The 18,878-nt window shown below is 37.1% G+C and overlaps 1 protein-coding gene across 1 annotated transcript in view; it reads left to right on the top strand.

Moving 5' to 3' along the window:
* LOC126240001 (uncharacterized) overlaps positions 1 to 18,878 on the top strand; it is a 103,892-nt gene that overhangs the window by 73,757 nt on the left and 11,257 nt on the right. The window contains exon 6 of the mRNA XM_049947901.1: positions 6,193 to 6,409. Coding sequence (XP_049803858.1) covers positions 6,193 to 6,409 — 217 coding nt within the window. The remainder of the gene's footprint in view (positions 1 to 6,192; positions 6,410 to 18,878) is intronic.

The following is an 18,878-nucleotide window of genomic DNA, read 5'->3' as shown; positions in this document are numbered from 1 at the left end:
ACAGTTGGAATGCAAGTAGATCTAAAGAATTTTCTATGACTTGTATACAGCTGGTTCACTTGTATTCTTAGAATTTGTCCTCATTCTTAGGTCTTTTTTTCATCTAATAACAATTACATGTCACGTCATTACTGCATTATAAAATTTTTATTTTGTTTTGATTATTTTATGTTTATATTCAGTATTTTAAGTTCTATTATCAAAAGCTGTACATTGTTAAACATGATGACACACTTCTGTCATTATGTAATTTCTTAAGTATGTTGTGTACAATCAAGCCATTTTAGAACATGAGGTTGGTTCATTAGTTCATTGTTTATTCATCCACACACCAACAAATTATGTGCTTTTTTAAAAACTATTATGATTTCGTTCTAGACTGGGACTCAAACCAGGAAGGTTACCTTTCAAGGGCAAGTCTCATACTGACTGACTGCAGCTCACTGCAGCTCACAATCTTCCCTCGTGGTTTCACTTGTGCACATACCTCTCTCCTAACATCTAAATTTCACAGCATGTGGGCATAGTGTCCACCTGGAAACTACTGTCCCAGTTGATAAAGACTTTAGCCAGCCATGCTTCCACTGATTATTTAATGAAGGAGCTCCAAAATTTTGATGCATGGGCCATTATAGACCATCAAATGACCTTTAGAAATTTATATTTTGGTAACCATAGATTTTTGACTTGGTCGAGAGAAATATGCCACTAGGCTTTCACAATGTATTCCTGAACAGGGGAAACAGGGGGAAGGAATTCAACAGGAGATGAATGAGTAGCTTTGAGAAATGAAATAGTGAAGACAGCTAAATATCATATGGGTAAAAAGACAAGGCATAGAAGAAATCTATGGATAAAACTGGAACTACAGACTTTAATTGACAAAACTAGAAAATTTAAAAATTCAGCAGATGAAGTAGGTGAGAAGTAGCACAGATGTCTAAAAAACTGAGAGTGAAAAAAAGTGCAAAATTATAAAATCAGGTATGGCTAGAGAACAAATGCAAGGATGTAGAACCAGGCATGACCAGAGGAAATATAGATGCTTTTTATAAGAAATTTAAGAGATGTTTAGAGAAAAGGGAAGCAACTGTATGTGGCAAGACAGTACTAAGCAAAGAAGAGACAGCAGTAGTATGGCTATGCACATGTGAGTGGACAGATTAAAAGGATATAAAATGTTGGTTCCTGTTCAAAAGGTACCACACAGTGGAACTAAAAGAGAAAGTAATGTTTGCTATTGAAAATAAGCTTGTTGTAGTTCTGTATTTAATTCGCAAGACCATTTACTTCTCATATACAAAGTCATTGGTTTTGGTTATGATGTAAATACTTTTCAGAAGTGAATGTTAAAATAATACAGTCACCAAGAAAGACTTCTTTGCAGCTTCTGAACATTTATTGCTTTTCAAGTTTGTGATAAATATGAATGTATTTACTACAGTGAACTGTTTCTGATTCATTATAACTGGTCGATAGTTGCATTAAGAGTATATTATTATTCATATTGTATACTGGCTGCCCAGAAGAGCAACTCATTGTCATTTCTGTTTTATTAAGGCAGCTACAAATGACTAAACTTGGTTAGCTGGTGGAGATGTTTCCCATATTTAATCAGACAATGACAGCAGAACTGACATACATTCAGGAGCATCAGAGCTTCCTTTTTGTGTTATGGAAGCCATACTGCAACCCCACAGTGGACTAGAATTAGTCACTGTACTCATTGCAAAATAAGAAAGGACAAACATGATGAAGGAATATAAAATACAAAGCAAAGTGGAGAACACAAAGTATTTGGTAATGGCTGTCGCTCACTAACTGCTGAGTTTGGCAGTATCATAACTGTAGTATTTCAGGATTAACCTCTGTCAGTACCTGCTGTAGACATAGTTAAAAACTATAAAATTACTGTGTTAAAGAGTGAGTATAAGGCTTACTTCTATATTTCCAACTCTATTAATGTGATGCATAATAGGTGTAAAACAAAGTGTAGTGCTGTTGCTAGAGAGACACTGAATGAAACACGTTTGGCTGTCAAGAGAGGAATGCATGATGCCTTCAGTGACTGCTGTAGCAGAATATTGTCACGTGATCTTTCACAGAACCCAAATAAATTATGGTCATACAAAAGCCATTTAGTGGCACCAAAATTAGTGTCAAGTTCCTAATGAATGAGACAGGAACCAAAACTTAGGATAGCAAAGCAAAAGCTGAAATACTTCACCCAATTTTCAAATGCTTATTTACAAAGGGAAACCCATGAGAATTGCTGCAGTTTAATCCTCATACCACTGAAAAAATGAATGAAATAAGTATCAGCGTCAGCAGTTTTGAGGAACAGCAGAAATTGTTAAAACTGAACAAAGCTCCAGGCTTCGATGGAATTCCTGTCAGATTCTATACTAAATTTGTAGCCGAGTTATCCCCTCTTTTAATTATAATCTATCATAGATTTCTCGAACAAAAACATATCTCCAGTTCTTGGAAAAAGGCACAGGTCAAATCCATCTACAAGAAGGGTAGAAGAAGTGATCCACAAAAGTACCATCCAATATCCTTGAATTTGATTTGTTGTAGAATCTTAGAACATATTCTGAGATCAGACATAGAGAAGTACCTTGAACAGAATGACCTCCTCAATCCCAACCAGCATGGATTTCAAAAAAATCAATCATGTGAAACCCAAGTGACACTTTTCTCACATGACATACAGAAAGCTTTGGATCAAGGCAACGAGGTAGCTGCAGTTTTTCTTGATTTCTGAAAAGCATTTGACACAGTACCATACCTAAGCTTATTGTGAAAAGTATCATCATAAGGGGTATCAAGTGAAATTCATCACTGGGATGAGGACTTTTTGGTAGGGAGGACACAGCATGTTATCTTGGATTGAGAGTCATTGTCAGATGTGGAAGTAACTTCAGATGTGCCTGAGGGAAGTGTGTTGGGGACCCTTGCTGTTCATATTGTGTATTAATGATCTTGCAAACAATACTTTTTGCAGATGATGCAGTTATACATTCAGTCCAATCCTGATAAGATTTCAATGTGGTGCAGAGATTGGCAACTTGCTCTAAATGTTCAGAAATGTAAAACTGTGCAGTTCACAAAACAAAAGAACATAGTGTCGTATGACTATGATATCAGTGAGTCAGTGTTGGAATCCGTCAACTCATACAAATATCTGGGTGCAAAACTTTGTAGGGATATGAAATGGAATGATCAAGTAGGTTCAGTCGTGGGTAAAAGAGGTGGTAGACTTCATTTTATTGGTAGACTACTGGGGAAATGTAATCAATTGACAAAGGAGATTGCTTATGGATCACTAGAGTACTGCTCAAATATGTGTGACCTGTAACAGACAGGACTGCTAGGGGATATTGAACGTATACAGACAAGGGCAGCATGAATGGCCACAGGTTTGTTTAATCCATGGGAGAGTGTCACAGAGATACTGAAGGAACTTAACTGGAGGACTCTTGAAAATAGATGTAAACTATCCTGAAAAAACAACAAAAACACTTTATTCAACATCAAATTATTCATTATATACATACAGAAGCAGTAAAGATTGCATTTCTCGATACAAAACACATCAATAAATTTTTATGATATGTCATTGATTAACATGTGATATGATTTAAATGAATTGCATTTACATTGTTATTCTAGAACTTTTTCTTATTCTCCATTTAACTATCATATTCTTGTAATGTTTAGAAAGGGTTTTGTAAAAGGAATTTCTTAAGCTGAGACTTAATGTTCACTATGACAAGAGTGAGCCATTGGCTAGAAAAGTGCTATAGGCACAGAAAGGAGCATAAGAATCACAAGAGGAGTCTGCTGTAGGAATCATGCAGAAATGTTTTCAAGGAATTTGAAATTTTAACATCGACTGCACAATTTATATTCCCTCTCATGTTTTCCATACGAGTAAAAGATCCATTTTTAAACCTAATAGTATACAGCATAATTGTAATACTAAAAGGAATGAAGACTTCCACTGTGTGGATACAAACCTCAGTATGCTACAGAACAGGGTCAATTTCAGTGGCTGTTAAGATTTTTAATGCCATTTCTTCGTAAATTAAGTGTTTAGTGGATGATGAGCTCTTCTTCTCCTGGATTACACAACTAAGGGCACCTGAATGCCAACCTACTCTTGGACCATCTAGAGCAGTTCTTTGTAACCACCCAGAATTCCAAACCTCTCACCTAGTTGAAATTCATTGACGACAACTTTGTTATGTGGATCTAGGGTCAGAACACCCTATCCACATTCCTCCACAACCTCAACAGCTTCTCCCCCATTCTTTCACGTGGTCCTCCTTAACCCAACAAGCCACCTTCCTCAATGTTGACCTCCACCTCAAAGATGACTGTGTCAGTACCTATGTCCACATCAAACCTACTAACCACCAGCAATACTTTCACTTTGACAGCTGCCATCCATTCCATATCAAGAAGTGCCTTCCATACAGTCTAACCACTCACAGCTGTCACACCTGTAGTGATGAGCAGTCTCTCTCCAATTACACCAAGGGTCTCACCCAAGGCTTCACAGGCTATAATTACACTCCCAATCTTGCACAGAAGCAGAGTTCCCCTGCCTTACCTCTCCAGTCACACACCACCTCCCAAAGTTTCACCATCCAGCCACAGAGGAACATATCCTTCATGCCTCAGTACCACCTAGGACTCGAGTAACTGAATCACATTCTCTGCCAGGTTTTCAACTACATCTTGTCACACCCATAAATGAGGAATGTCCTACCCACTATCCTTTCCACGTCTACCACAGTGGTATTCTACCAACCACCAAACCTACACAATATCCTTGTCCATCCCAACACAACACCAACTCCCAACACCTTACCTCATGACTCATATCCCTGTAATAGACCTAGATGCAAGACCTGTCCAATACACCCTCCCGCCACCACCTATTCCAGTCCAGTCATAGGCATCACCTATCACATTAAAGGCAGTGCCACCCGTGAGACAGTCTTATGATCTGAAAGCTAAGCTGCAACCACTGTGCTGCATTCCTTGTGGGCATGACAACCAACAAGCTGTCTGTCCACAGGAATGGCCATTGACAAACTATGGACAAGAGATAGCTGGACCACTCAGTTGTTGAGCATGCTGCCCAACACAATGTTCTCCTTTCATTGGCTGCTTCACAGTCTGCACCATCTGGAGCCTTCCCACCAACACTAGCTTTTCTGAACTGCGCAGATGGGAACTCTCATTCTCTGCATTCCTGTAATAACCCTCCTGGCCTCAATCTTTGTAAGTCATTGTCCTTACCCACCTTTTCCCTTTCATGTCCCCATTCCAGTACTACACAGCCCACTATTCCACTAACACATCCTCAGTCTTTTTCCTTCTATGCTTTTCCGCTTTCCTTGCCCTCCATCTACCATTGCAGATGCATCTGCCTGCCCTACCCTCTCCCCACCTCATCCCTGTATGCTCCCACAAGTAGCACATAACCGTCCCCCACTTCTGTCTTGCTAACTCTCCTTCTCCTCACTCCAGCTTCTTCCATATTCCCACCACCCACTCATGCTTTGCTGCTCTCAGTCTGACCTCGGCAGCCAGAGACTGGTCAGTTGTATGTGTGTGTGTGTGTGTGTGTGTGTGTGTGTGTGTGTGTGTGTGTGTGTGTGTTGTCTATTCTGATGAAGGCCTATTTGGCAAAAGGTTTGTTTCACCGTCTTTTTGTTGTTCTTATCTGTGACTCAGCATCTCTGCTATAAGGTGAGTAGCAAATACCCTTTCCATAAATTTGTTATTATTTCATCCTAGATTTTCCATTGTTTGATTTTGTATATTCTTAGTGCATCATCAGATATCATCCCAATGTTACATTTGGATATCCTTAGAATTTCAGCAGTGTGAAAACAGTTGGCTTCATGGAAGCTGATGTTAAAAACAAAAAGAATTTCAATATAGTAATAATTGAGTGATACATTGCAGGAGCAGAAATGTGTGACTACATGTAATACTCACCAATTGTATTTGTAGATGCTGCTTTCTCCCATAATGAATCAAGTTGCTATACTTTTTGTAATTGTGTTCATAATTAACTTGAACTATAAGATCGGAGGTATCACTTACATGTGCAGGGTTACTCAAATATGTTCTCAGAAAGAACACTTCATAATTTTTTTCTTTTATCTGTAGGTGGATTCATATCCAAACAGTATCTACCAGTGCCTTGTGTGTACTACATGCTGTTATAATGGAAATATGGCCTGATCAGGACATTACTTACAGTATCACAGATGAAAAAATTGACACAAATGACAGTGCTGGAAAAGATGAAACTGATTCAGAGCAGCTCACTTCATCCACTGTTCTGGAGGAAACTGTACTTGAACAACTTGAAACAGGATTACTGGTAAGATTTTTCACCTGAACGAAGTTCAAGGTACAATACATTTGACAAACATTGTTTAATTCAACAATGACCTTCAGTTTTCTCACAGTGTCTTATTTAATTAAAATTCTGGTATATTAAAATTATGTGCCAGACCTTATCTCAAACCCAACTGATAACTGCTTTGCTTACAAAAAGTTCTAAATTCTACTCATAGCCCAGCATATTGTATTAATATGAGAGGAAGAATCAAATTTCACTATATTTACTTTGAAAATAAGTATTTATTAGGTCCAACAATAAATGAAAAGTGTACTGAAAGTTTAATTCGTGTTATACACTTATAAAAAGCCACATTCTGAGACAATTACAACACCATTGTCATGATAATTTTTCACTAAAAATATCACTTGTTTTATACTTCCAGCCTCCCACATAAGATACTGTGTATACAAAATGAGTACAATACTGATCATTCCATCACACAAACACACACATGCACACATATACCTTGTGTGTACTTCATACTGTTGTAATCAGTGCTTTTTTTCTAAAAAAAAAAAGTTTGAAGGCACTATGACATTTGATGTAAAGCAGTGAAAATTACTTATAACTGTGTCATGGGATACCACCCACCAGCTTTTAACCATGACATCATCAACATCATCATGTAGCGAGACCATAGAGACATCTATCGGTAGCTCAGCATTTGGACGTACACATATCCGTTTAGCACTACCATCGCCCACTATTAGTGGGCGAGGGCACTACATGCTTGTTGAACTGACTGTCAGTGATTCAGTTGTCGAGAACAGCTGCCGCAGCTTTGAAATGCTTGAAACAGTCAATGACATTGCTTTTCCCACCACAAACTGCACTGGTTTCATTCGTATTGCATTTACAAACATGAAAAAATGAAATAACAAATTTACGTCTGTGAAATAAATCTTTGGCACTCTTCCAAGTTCTCAACATCGTAAAAAAATTATTTTGTCAATAAAAAAGTTTAGGGGTATGCATCCCCCAGCGTTCCCCCAGAAAAAACAGCACTGGTTGTAACGCAAATATGGCCTGATCAAGACAGTACTTATGATGTCACAGATAAAAAATGGACAGGATACACTAGTACTTAAAAAGGAAAGCAAACACTCCAAAATCTAGCTCAGAAGAAATGTAAATACAAAAGATACTTTCAGTAATGTAGAACCAACAGATTCCATTCAGATTCTAGAGTAACAAAGTTAAAACTGGTCAATGAAAACTGACTGCTTCTAATGTATGGGAAAATCTTTGGTGGAACTGCATGAGGAAAAATGACTACTCCTCATACAATATGTTTCTAAATGCTTGGAAAAAAAAATTCTACCAGAGATGATTTCTGTGATCAAGAGCAGAAAAAGCTTCTGTGAGTTATGTTGCACCACAAACTGTTATCACTTAATTGTGTGCTACAGGTTAACAGCACATCCTCTCATGAAGAATGATGTATCTGTGTGACTGGTATAGGAATTAGGCCTAAGCACAATGAGAAACTCAGACAGGAGAGTACTGCAAATGTTAGAATAAGGAAAGGTTCTCATAAAAGTATAATTAAAAATAATGTAAGTATATTTCATCAAAATATTGGGAGTTTAAAGAATAAAATAGATGAGCTTCTGGTTTGTTTAGAAGATTTAGAAGCTGAGGATGAAATAGATATACTATGCCTGTCGGAGCATCACATTGTTACTGATATGGATAAGGTAAATGTAAGTGGATATAAGCTCTCTGCACATGTAATTAGAGAAAATATGGAGAAAGGAGGAGTTGCCATATATGTCAAAAGTTATAATTGTGCAAAAAGTATAGAAACAAAAAAGTTTTGTGTAGAGAAACATATAGAAGCATGTGCCTGTGAGCTTAAATTAAATAAAGGCACATTTATAATTGTGACTGTATATAGGTCCCTATCGGGAAATTTTCATCTATTTCTGAAAAATTTGGACTCCTTGTGCTATCTGTCAGACAGGGGGAAGCAAATTATTATTTGTGGGGACTTCAACGTAGATTCTCTGCACGAGGGTAATAGGAAAAATGACCTTGAAGTATTATTCGGTTCTTTCAATTTGACACCCGTTATTGATTTTCCTACTCGGGTGGTAAACGATAGCAGCTCACTGATAGATAACTTCTTTATAGGCCAAGATAAGTTTAACCAGATAAATGCTCAGCCTGTTGAGAATGGTCTTTCTGATCATGGTGCACAGCTAGTTACAATATATGACATAGCTCCATTCAGCAGTACTAAACAGTCCTCCAAAGTAGTACATTCAGTCAACAATTTAACAATTGCAAATTTCAGGGAAAAGCCTACAGCAGTTAGACTGGGATGAGGTGTACCGTGAACATGATGCCAATTTAAAATATAATTTATTTCATGACATTTTTGTAAATGCATTTGAAAACTGCTTCCCCATGAAAATAGTTAAATATACTCGTAAGAAACCATGTAACAAACCATGGTTTACTAAGGGTACAAAAATATCTTGTAACCGGAAAAGAGAAATGTATCTGACAGCAAGAAAGAGTAGTACCCAGAAACTATCAAACATTATAAAAACTACTGTGCTATATTAAGAAAAGGTATTAAAAAGTCCAGAAGTATGTGTATCACATCTGAAATCAGCAACTCTGATAATAAAATTAAAACAATTTGGAATATTATTAAAAGAGAAACAGGTCAACCAAGATCACAGGAAGACAGTATAACCATCAAATTGAATGAAAACTTTACAAACAAAAAGTCAGAAGTTGAACATATTTTTAATAATCATTTTCTAAATGTTGTGGATATAGTAGGATCCAGGTGTTCATTAGAAGATGCTAGGCTGTTAATGAAAGAGGCCACACCTATGCAATTGGATACAATTGAAATCTCACCCACTTCTCCCTCTGAAATTAGGAAAATAATAAACTTGCTTAAAAGCAAAAACTCATATGGAATTGATGGCATTTCCAGCAAAATACTAAAAGCTTGTTCTCAACAGATAAGTAAGATTCTCAGCCACCTGTGTAATAGCTCTCTGGAACAGGGCATTTTCCCTGATAGACTGAAATATGCTATTGTTATACCTTTGCATAAAAAGGGGGATAGATCTGTTGTCAACAATTACCATCCAATCTCCCTTCTAACAGCTTTATCCAAAATTTTTGAGAAAGTAATGTATTCAAGAGTAGCTTTACATATCTGTAAAAATGACGTACTACAAAATGTCAGTTTGGTTTCCAGAAAGGTTTTTCAACAGAAAATGCCATATATGCTTTCACCAATCAAATTTTGAATGATCTGAATAACCAAACACCACCCACTGGGATTTTTTGTGATCTCTCAAAGGCTTTTGATTGTATAAATCATGAAATTCTGCTAGACAAGTTCAAGTATTGTGGCATCAGTGGGACAGTGCACAAATGATTTAATTCGTACCTAACTGGAAGAGTGCAGAAAGTTGAAATAAGCAGTTCTCATAATATGCAGAGATCAGCACATTCCTCAAACTGGGGAACTATCAAGAATGGGGTTCCACAAGGATCGGTCTTGGGTCCTTTGTTGTTCTTAGTATATATATTAATGACTTGCCATTCTATATTCATGAAGAGGCAAAGTTACTTCTCTTTGCTGATGATACAAGTATAGTAATCACACTTGACAAATAAGAATTAACAGATGAAATTGTCAATAATGTCTTTCAGAAAATTACTAAGTGGTTCCTTGTAAATGGACTCTCACTGAATTTTGGTAAGACACAGTACATACAGTTCCATACAGTAAATGGTATGACGCCATTAATCAGAAGCATATAGCTAAGGTAGAATATTCAAAATTTTAGGTGTGTCCATTGATGAGAGATTAAATTGGAAGAAACAAATTGATGATCTGCTGAAACGTTTGAGTTCAGCTTCTTATGCAATAAGGGTCATTGCAAATTTTGGTGATAAACAGTTAGTAAATTAGCTTACTATGCCTATTTTCAATCATTGCTTGCATATGACATCATATTTTGGGGATTAGATTAGATTAGATTAGATTAATACTTGTTCCATAGAACATGAATACGACACTTCGTAATGATGTGGAACGTGTCGGTTAATAAAAGATGTCTGTACGAGATATTACACTACACAAAATATTGCATGACACAATTTTTTTTTTTGCCCCTCTTAATTTATATCTAAAAATTCAGCCAATGAGTAGAAGGAGTTGTCATCTAGAAATTCTTTTAACTTATTTTTAAATGTTAGTTGGCTATCTGTCAGGCTTTTGATGCTGTTTGGTAGGTGACCAAAGACTTTTGTGGCAGCATAATTTACCCCTTTCTGTGCCAAAGTCATATTTAACCCTGCATAGTGAAGATCATCCTTTCTCCTAGTGTTATAGCTATGCACACTGCTATTACTTTTGAACTGGGCTGGATTATTAACAACAAATTTCATAAGTGAATATATATACTGTGAGGTTACTGTGAGGATCCCTAGATCCTTAAATAGATGTCTGCAGGATGACCATGGGTGGGCTTCAGCAATTATTCTGATTACACGTTTTTGAGCAATGAATACTTTTCTACTCAATGATGAATTACCCCAGAATATGATGCCATACGAAAGCAGTGAATGAAAGTAGGCATAGTAAGCTAATTTACTGAGATTCTTATCACCAAAATTTGCAATAACCCTAATAGCATACGTAGCTGAACTCAGACGTTTCAGCAGACCATCAATGTGTTGCATCCAGTTTAACCTCTCATCAATGGACACACCTAAAATTTTTGAAAATTCTACCTTAGCTACAGACTTCTGTTCAAAGTCTATATTTATTATTGGAGTTGTGCCATTTACTGTACGGAACTGTATATTCTGTGTTTTATCAAAATTTAAAGAGAGTCCGTTTGCTGAGAACCACTGAATAATTTTGTGAAAAACATCATTTACAATTACATCACTTAGTTCTTGGTTTTTGGATGTTATTACTATACTTGTATAGTAATCACTTGTATATTCATGACTGAGGAATAAAGTATTGTTGCACAAAAGCGTGTAATCAAAATAATAGCTGGAGTCCACCCAAGATTATCCTGCAGACATTTATTTAAGGATCTAGGGATATTCACAGTAGCTTCTCAGTATATATACTCTCTTATGAAATTTGTTATTAACAACCAAACCCAATTCAAAAGTTATAGCAGTATGCATAACTACAATACTAGGAGAAAGGATGATCTTCACTATTCAAGATTAAATCTAACTTTGCCACAGAAAGGGGTGAATTATACTGCCACTAAAGTCTTCGGTCACTTACCAAATAGTATCAAAAGTCTGACAGATAACCAACAAATATTTAAGAAGAAATTAAAAGAATTTCTGAATGACAACTCCTTCTACTCCATAGAGGAATTTTTAGATATAAATTAAGGAAAAAAAATTAAAAAAAAAACAAAAAAATAAAAAAGTTGTTATATTAACTTAATTATGTTATTAAATTAACTTAATTATCTCATGTATTGGAAAATTTGACTCGTTCCACATCATTATGAAATATCGTATTCATGATCCATGGAACTAGTATTAATCTAATCCTTTCTTTCAGGAGTGCTAGTTCTGCAAGGTTCGCAGGAGAGCTTCTGCAAAGTTTGGAAGGTAGGAGACGAGGTACTGGCAGAAGTAAAGCTGTGAGGACGGGGCGTGAGTCGTGCTTGGGTAACTCAGTTGGTAGAGCACTTGCCTGTGAAAGGGCAAGGTCCCGAGTTTGAGTCTCGGCCCGGCACACAGTTTTAATCTGCCAGGAAGTTTCATATCAGCGCACACTCCACTGCAGAGTGAAATCTCCTTCTAATTGATCCTTGTTTCCAGCATTAGAGCGCAAAGCAATACACCTGAATTCCTTATGTTCTCTTAAAAAATTATCATCCATTTTGACACTTTTGACATCCTGAGTGACGGTAACACACTCCATTTCACCACTTAATTGTAGTGTATCGACTTCCTCCTCTCTTTTTATAGGATAAACATAGCTACACACACCATCATTCAACATCTCACAAGAATTAGAATTTACACTCATCTTACTACTATCATTTACATTACCCTTACCAGTGATTACAGCACATTTATATACATGTGGCTGTTCATCACTACCTGCTCTAGTGCAAGCCAAAACTGGAACATTATCTAGTTTAAATGGTTGGATCCACAATTACCACCTTGTCCTCCATTTCTGTTCCTTGAATTTCTCCTACCATTTCTGTGTCCATTCTGGCTATCTTCCACCCAACCATTCCTTGAATGTGTAGTAGAATTAGTTCTGTTCATCCTATTTACCTGAAACTCTCTCCGTGATTAATTGTTATCAGCAAAATTTCTCCTACAGTCTCCCACTGAGGGCTTCACCCTCTCCACTTTATCAACATAATTAAAAAAATCACTAATATTACCCCTATAGACAGGTACAAGCAATTCTCTAACTTTCTGAGGCAACGTAGTTTCTAAACCCATAATTATTGATTCACCACCTATTTCTTTGTCCAAGTATTTCAGTTTTCTTATCCAAAACTGCCAGAAACCTTTCACAGTACACATCCTAGAGTCAAATCTCTCTCCTCCCCAGTATTCACTCAAAATTCTCTGCTGCTTCTCTTTGGAGCAGTATTCATCTAAAACTGCTTTCTTAAGGCTGTGCCACGAATTACAACTATCAGCTACCTGAGCTGCCCATCCATAAGCATCCCCTTTCAAAAAACCTCTCACAAATGACATTTTTTCTTTGTCAGTCCACGTTTCAGACAAATGATTAAATTCACTATTGAAATCCAGTGGATGCACTTCCCCATATGGTCCAAAATTATTATATTTCTTACAAGTAACAAATCAAGGACTGTTTGGGGCACTACACACTCTATGTTTTATACTTTGTACCTCTTCCACCTCTTTCTCAAGTTCAGCCAATTTTGAACCTACATTTTTATTTGCTTTTACCAGTTTTTCCTCTACCACTACTGCACACTTGGTTTCTATCTCGGCTTCTAAATTATTTTTAGTCTGATTGATTTGGTTGTCAAGTTTAACCCTGTTTTCACCACAAAATTTCCTCGTTTGCTTTGACTTCGTCTTTACACTGCTTCTTGGAAGCCTCTACCCTACTATTATAGTCATCACAAAGTTTCTTTCTCTCTTCTATATATTTACTGCCCATTAATGTTAATTGCTCATTAGTATCCTGTACTACTTTCTTATCTTTTCATCACAATCTTTCACTACCACCTCTACTTTCTTACTTAATTCTGTAAGATTACAGATTTTTCCACCCTACTAATGTCTTTTTCATACTACTAACATCATTTACATACTATTTTCCACACTAATAATTACTTCTTTCATACTCATACTACTCAAACTACTCATAATTTGCCTTAACATCACTTCCAATTTTCCATCTGCCACAAACGTTTGCCTTTGCTAACTTTTGCTACTAGATTCTTTCTCCTTAGCCTTAATGATTTTCATCCATTTTTCTCATATCACCACACAAGGTCAATGATGCTTTTATCATCTCACCTACAATATGACTTTCATCCTCATCATTCAAAGTTACATTCATGTCTGATTTATAACCACTATTGTATACTGAATCAGTCCCCATTAAGCCTTTCTGTTCATTTAAAAACTTAACCTCTACAGTTTGTTATCAGTCACATCACTCCCCTGTTTTCCATTCTCCCCCATCACATTATCTTGTCCGTTAAGGCCACTCATTATGTATCACTTAATAAAAAATGGGTTTTGTTATGAATTACCTTATTTTTATTCACTTGTCTCCTGCTGCTGCTGCAATTACTCCCACTCATCCAAAACACACTTGTTTGCATCAGGTGGGTTGAGTCCAGCTGGCACGCTGATTGGCTGCTGCGGCTTCTCTTCATAATGACTGCCCCAGTGAGCTTGATTTCCAGTTGGTTGCTGTGGCTGTCCTCCTTAGTGGCTGCTCCGACAATCTAGATTCCAGATTGGCTGCTGCGTCCAACATTTGTACTGGCTGCCTCTATAACCTTGAACAATGATCTTCCGTTGTTAAGCTGTGTTGTTGATGCTTCCTATTGCATTACTTGTTCATGCGCTATCAAATTTTTGGAATACTATAATTACTTTTCACTGTCAATTAGTCTGTTTACTGTTCTCAATAATACTGGTGCCACACGTACTTTAAATTCAGTCACTCCATTCAAACTGCACTGTTCACTGTTCTGAGTTCGCAAGTCCTTATTTATTATGTCCAAATACAATAGCCCTCACCCAAAAGGGCACCAAATGTGACGTTTGCCTGCTTTATTTCTTCATTGATAGTTCTTGGTGTCAATGTACTGCATTATTATACTGGCTGAAAAATGGGGGTTCGAAGTTCAACACTGACTACTGAAAATGATGTAGCCGACAGTTCCACAATTGCATTTCACAGTTCTTTACTTTCACTGTTCACAAACTACCAATATTACACAATTATATGGCCAATTCACTATTGGTAAATGTTGATAAGCCTCATCAATAGGTTGCAGGCACCATCAGCATACTGCTACAATAGTTTGCACTGAACATCTATGAACAGTACAAATCTAACCACACAGTTCACAGTTCTTGCAGAATAATAAGGTATGTGTGACACAATTTCTCAAATATATTGAACAGAAATTGTCATTATTTGATCTAACACACAGCCTATTTGTGTTACACTTATTCCACTGGTAAATTGAGGCACTGTATTTACTTGAAACAGTACTTAATTCCCCTCTGAAAATCGGCCGTGGACTGACTGTCTCATGACTAAAAATCTGTCCTTTATATATCCTCACAGTAATAGGCATTGAAACTCTACATTGTTTGTTGTTTAATTTACAAAAATTACAATCAAAACGTGAGAAAGAAACCAAAAAACATAATTCTAGCTTATTACATCAGCATAAACAGCTGTTGGTTAAGAATTTTCAACAATCAGCAGAAATTTCAACTCTACCCAATTTTAACTCAGTCAATCTGAAATGTCAGCTATATTTATTGCATCAAAATATTTGAGGACTGAGAAATAAAATTAATGAATTAATTATCTGCATAGATGAATAAGAGTCCTCAAACCTAGCTGACATAATCTGCCTCTCCGAACATCACGTGACCACTGGTATAGGACTTTATAAGTGTTTTAGGTTTTAGGTTAACATCTCACTTTTGTAGAGCAGAAATGGAGAAAGGAATTGCCACATTCATCAGGAACTGTCATAATTTAAGAACAAAGACATTCAAAAATTTTGCCTAGAACAGCATATGGAAGCATATGCAGCAGAAGTAGAATTTCACAAAAAATCCTTCATAATACGAGGGTCAGTCAAAAAGTAATGCCTCCTATTTTTTTTTCTACGTTTAATTGTCAGGAAATTTAAATGCAATTACATAGGTTGAAAACCACAACTTTGAGGATCATTTTGTCATTTTTCAATGTAATCTCCGCCCATCTCTACAGTTGTGGTCCATCTTTGAACAAGGGCATGTATCCCAGCACGGTAAAAATCACAGCTCTGCTTCCTAAGCCATTGACGCACGGATGTTTTGACGGCCTCCTCATCTTCAAAATGAATCCCACGATGAGCTTCTTTTAGTGGCCTGAACAGATGGAAGTCTGATGGTGCCAGGTCAGGGCTGTATGGGGGATGAGGCAAAACTTCCCATCCAATTTTGACAATCTCGTCAGAGGTGTGACGACTGGTGTGTGGTCTTGCATTGTCATGCAAAAGAAGAACATCTGCCATTGATTTTGTTGGGCGAACTCGCTGAAGACGTGCTTTAAGTTTTTTGAGGGTTGTGACGTATTGAACAGAATTTATTGTGCATCCCTGCTCCAAAAAATCAACCAGAATCACACCCTCTGTATCCCAGAAAACTGTTGCCATAACTTTCCCTGCCGATCGCACAGTTTTGAATTTTTTCTTCCTCGGCGAGCTTGTGTGACGCCACTCCATTGACTGCCTCTTTGATTCGGGTTCAAAAAGATGCACCCATGTTTCGTCCCCGGTCACAATTTTTTTCAGAAACTCATCTCCCTCCAAACGGAAGCGCTGCAAGTGTTGGGAGGCTATTGTTTTCCTTGCCTCTTTATTCTGATCGGTTAACATTCTTGGAACCCACCGTGCACAAACTTTTGAGTACCCCAATTGTTTAATAATCGTGATCACACTGCCTTTACTAAGAGAAATAATGCGACACACTTCATCTGCAGTCACCCGACGGTCACCACGAATGATGTCATCAACTTGCTGAATGTTGTGTGGAGTCACTGCACTCACCGGCCTGCCGCTCCGCTTTTCGTCAGTCAACGGTGTTTGCCCTTCAGCTTCCTTACAACGACGAACCCATCGTCTAACAGTGCTGACATCCACTGTCACAACACCATACACCTTCTTCAGTCTTTCATGAATGCGTATGGGCGTTTCACCATCTGCATTCAAGAATTCAATCACACAACGCTGTCTCAAACGAACATCGATGTCGGCCATCTTACAAACTTCTGCTGTGCTGCCACCTGTTGACACAGAAAGTTACTACTGCAGTGGATTGCAGAAGAAGGTTTGAGGAATGGCGCCAAATTCAAATTTTTCACTTAACTTAATTTCTTTAAGTAGAAAAAAAATGGGAGGCATTACTTTTTGACCGACCCTCGTATTAAGTGTAACTTTAATCTGCTCATAAACCACCTTGAAGCTGTACTTCCCTATTTAACAACCAAAAACAAAGAAAGAGTGGTTGCTGGTGACTTCAATGTAGATTTCCTTAAAGACTCTCCCAATAAGAACTTATTTGAGTTAGTAACACTATCATTCAACTTAATTCTCACTATAGAGTTCCCCACTAGGGCAGCCAATTGCTCACAAACAGTCATTGATAATATCTTCATAGAAAAGTCCAATGGACAAAATTATATTACAAAACCAGTAATCAATGGCCTCTCAGATCATGACATGCAGTTCCCTCTGTTAAATGTTAATACTGAACAGGATATAAAATCTGTTAAATCTGAACTCAAGAGGGTAATCAATAAGCGAAAAATTGATTATTTTAGGACACTCCTCAGAGACATTCACTGGAATGATGTTTACAGTGCTCATGGCATGAATGAAAAATATAACACTTTTGCTAATAAAGTGCTTACCTTAGTTCAACACTGTTTTCCCCCAAAACTAACCAAGGTTAGAGCAAAGTCTACAAAGAAGCGATGGATTACTCGGGGAATAGAGGTATCTTGTAAACCAAAAAGAAAACTTTATCTTTCGGTCCGAAACAGTTCTGATATTGAGAAGGCTATCTACACTTACAGTGAAAATGTACTTAATTCATTAGGCAAAAAATTGTGGGCAACTGGTATATTTTGTGATCTGTCAAAGGCATTTGATTTTGTAAATCACAATATCCTTTTAAGTAAATTAGAATATTATGGTGTAACAGGAAAAGCTGCAAAATTGTTCAAATCTTATGTCTCTGGCCGGAAGCAAAGGGTGTTATTAGGAAAGAGACATGTATTAAGCTTTCAGGAATCATCCAACTGGGAACTAATTACATGTGAGGTCCCACAAGGTTCCAACTCAGCGCCCTTACTTTTTCATGTCTGTATCAATGACCTTTCATCTGTAACATTACCAGATGCCAAGTTTGTTTTGTTTGCTGATGACACAAACATTGCAATAAATAGCAAATCAAGTGTAGTCTTAGAAAGACCAGCTAATAAAATATTTGTGGACATCAATCATTGGTTCCTAAAGTGCGGGTCATTTATGACGGCGACCGAGTCTAGGTTCGTTCTGCACATATGACATCACAAAACACAGTCAGCCAATGAACAGAGAACGACGTTGCCAGAGCTCGACTGTAGTGCAGAGCACGGACGAGTGCTTTCAGTTTTAGAAACTTTCAGTCATAAATAAAGTGATTGAACAAAAGCAGTGTCTTGATAGCAGACTTTCTTTTATAGAACGTTTGGAAAAAGCATTCTTTATACCAATTGCTTCATATTCTATTACCTAATTAAACCAAACAAGCAATAAGCCTCCTAATTCAGGCGATAGCAAGGAAAGGTGTTTGTACCATTCTCACTAACCGCTTTTTTGCAATAAAGAACAGCGGTAATTGTTGATCTCCTATTGTACTTCGACGAAACGTGAGTAATTCATAGTCATACCAACAGTGTTTGTCGGTATTTTGCGTGATGTTTTAAAGTCCTCCGGCAGGTGAATTGAATGGTGAGCTGCATCAGCGTAATGGTTGTAGTGTAGGGCTGCTAAGCGAAAGGTTATGAGTTCAAGCCTTGTTCAGTGCTTAATATTTTCTTTATTTAAAAACAATATTGAAGTGTCTTACTTTATAAATTTTATTCGTTTGAATGTAATTTTTTGAAATTTCTAGTGGCAACTAAAATCGACCATATGCA

The sequence above is a fragment of the Schistocerca nitens genome, chromosome 1 (assembly GCF_023898315.1).
Source record: "Schistocerca nitens isolate TAMUIC-IGC-003100 chromosome 1, iqSchNite1.1, whole genome shotgun sequence".
Taxonomy (NCBI): domain Eukaryota; kingdom Metazoa; phylum Arthropoda; class Insecta; order Orthoptera; family Acrididae; genus Schistocerca; species Schistocerca nitens.
This window is presented reverse-complemented; position numbering and strand designations above follow the sequence as displayed.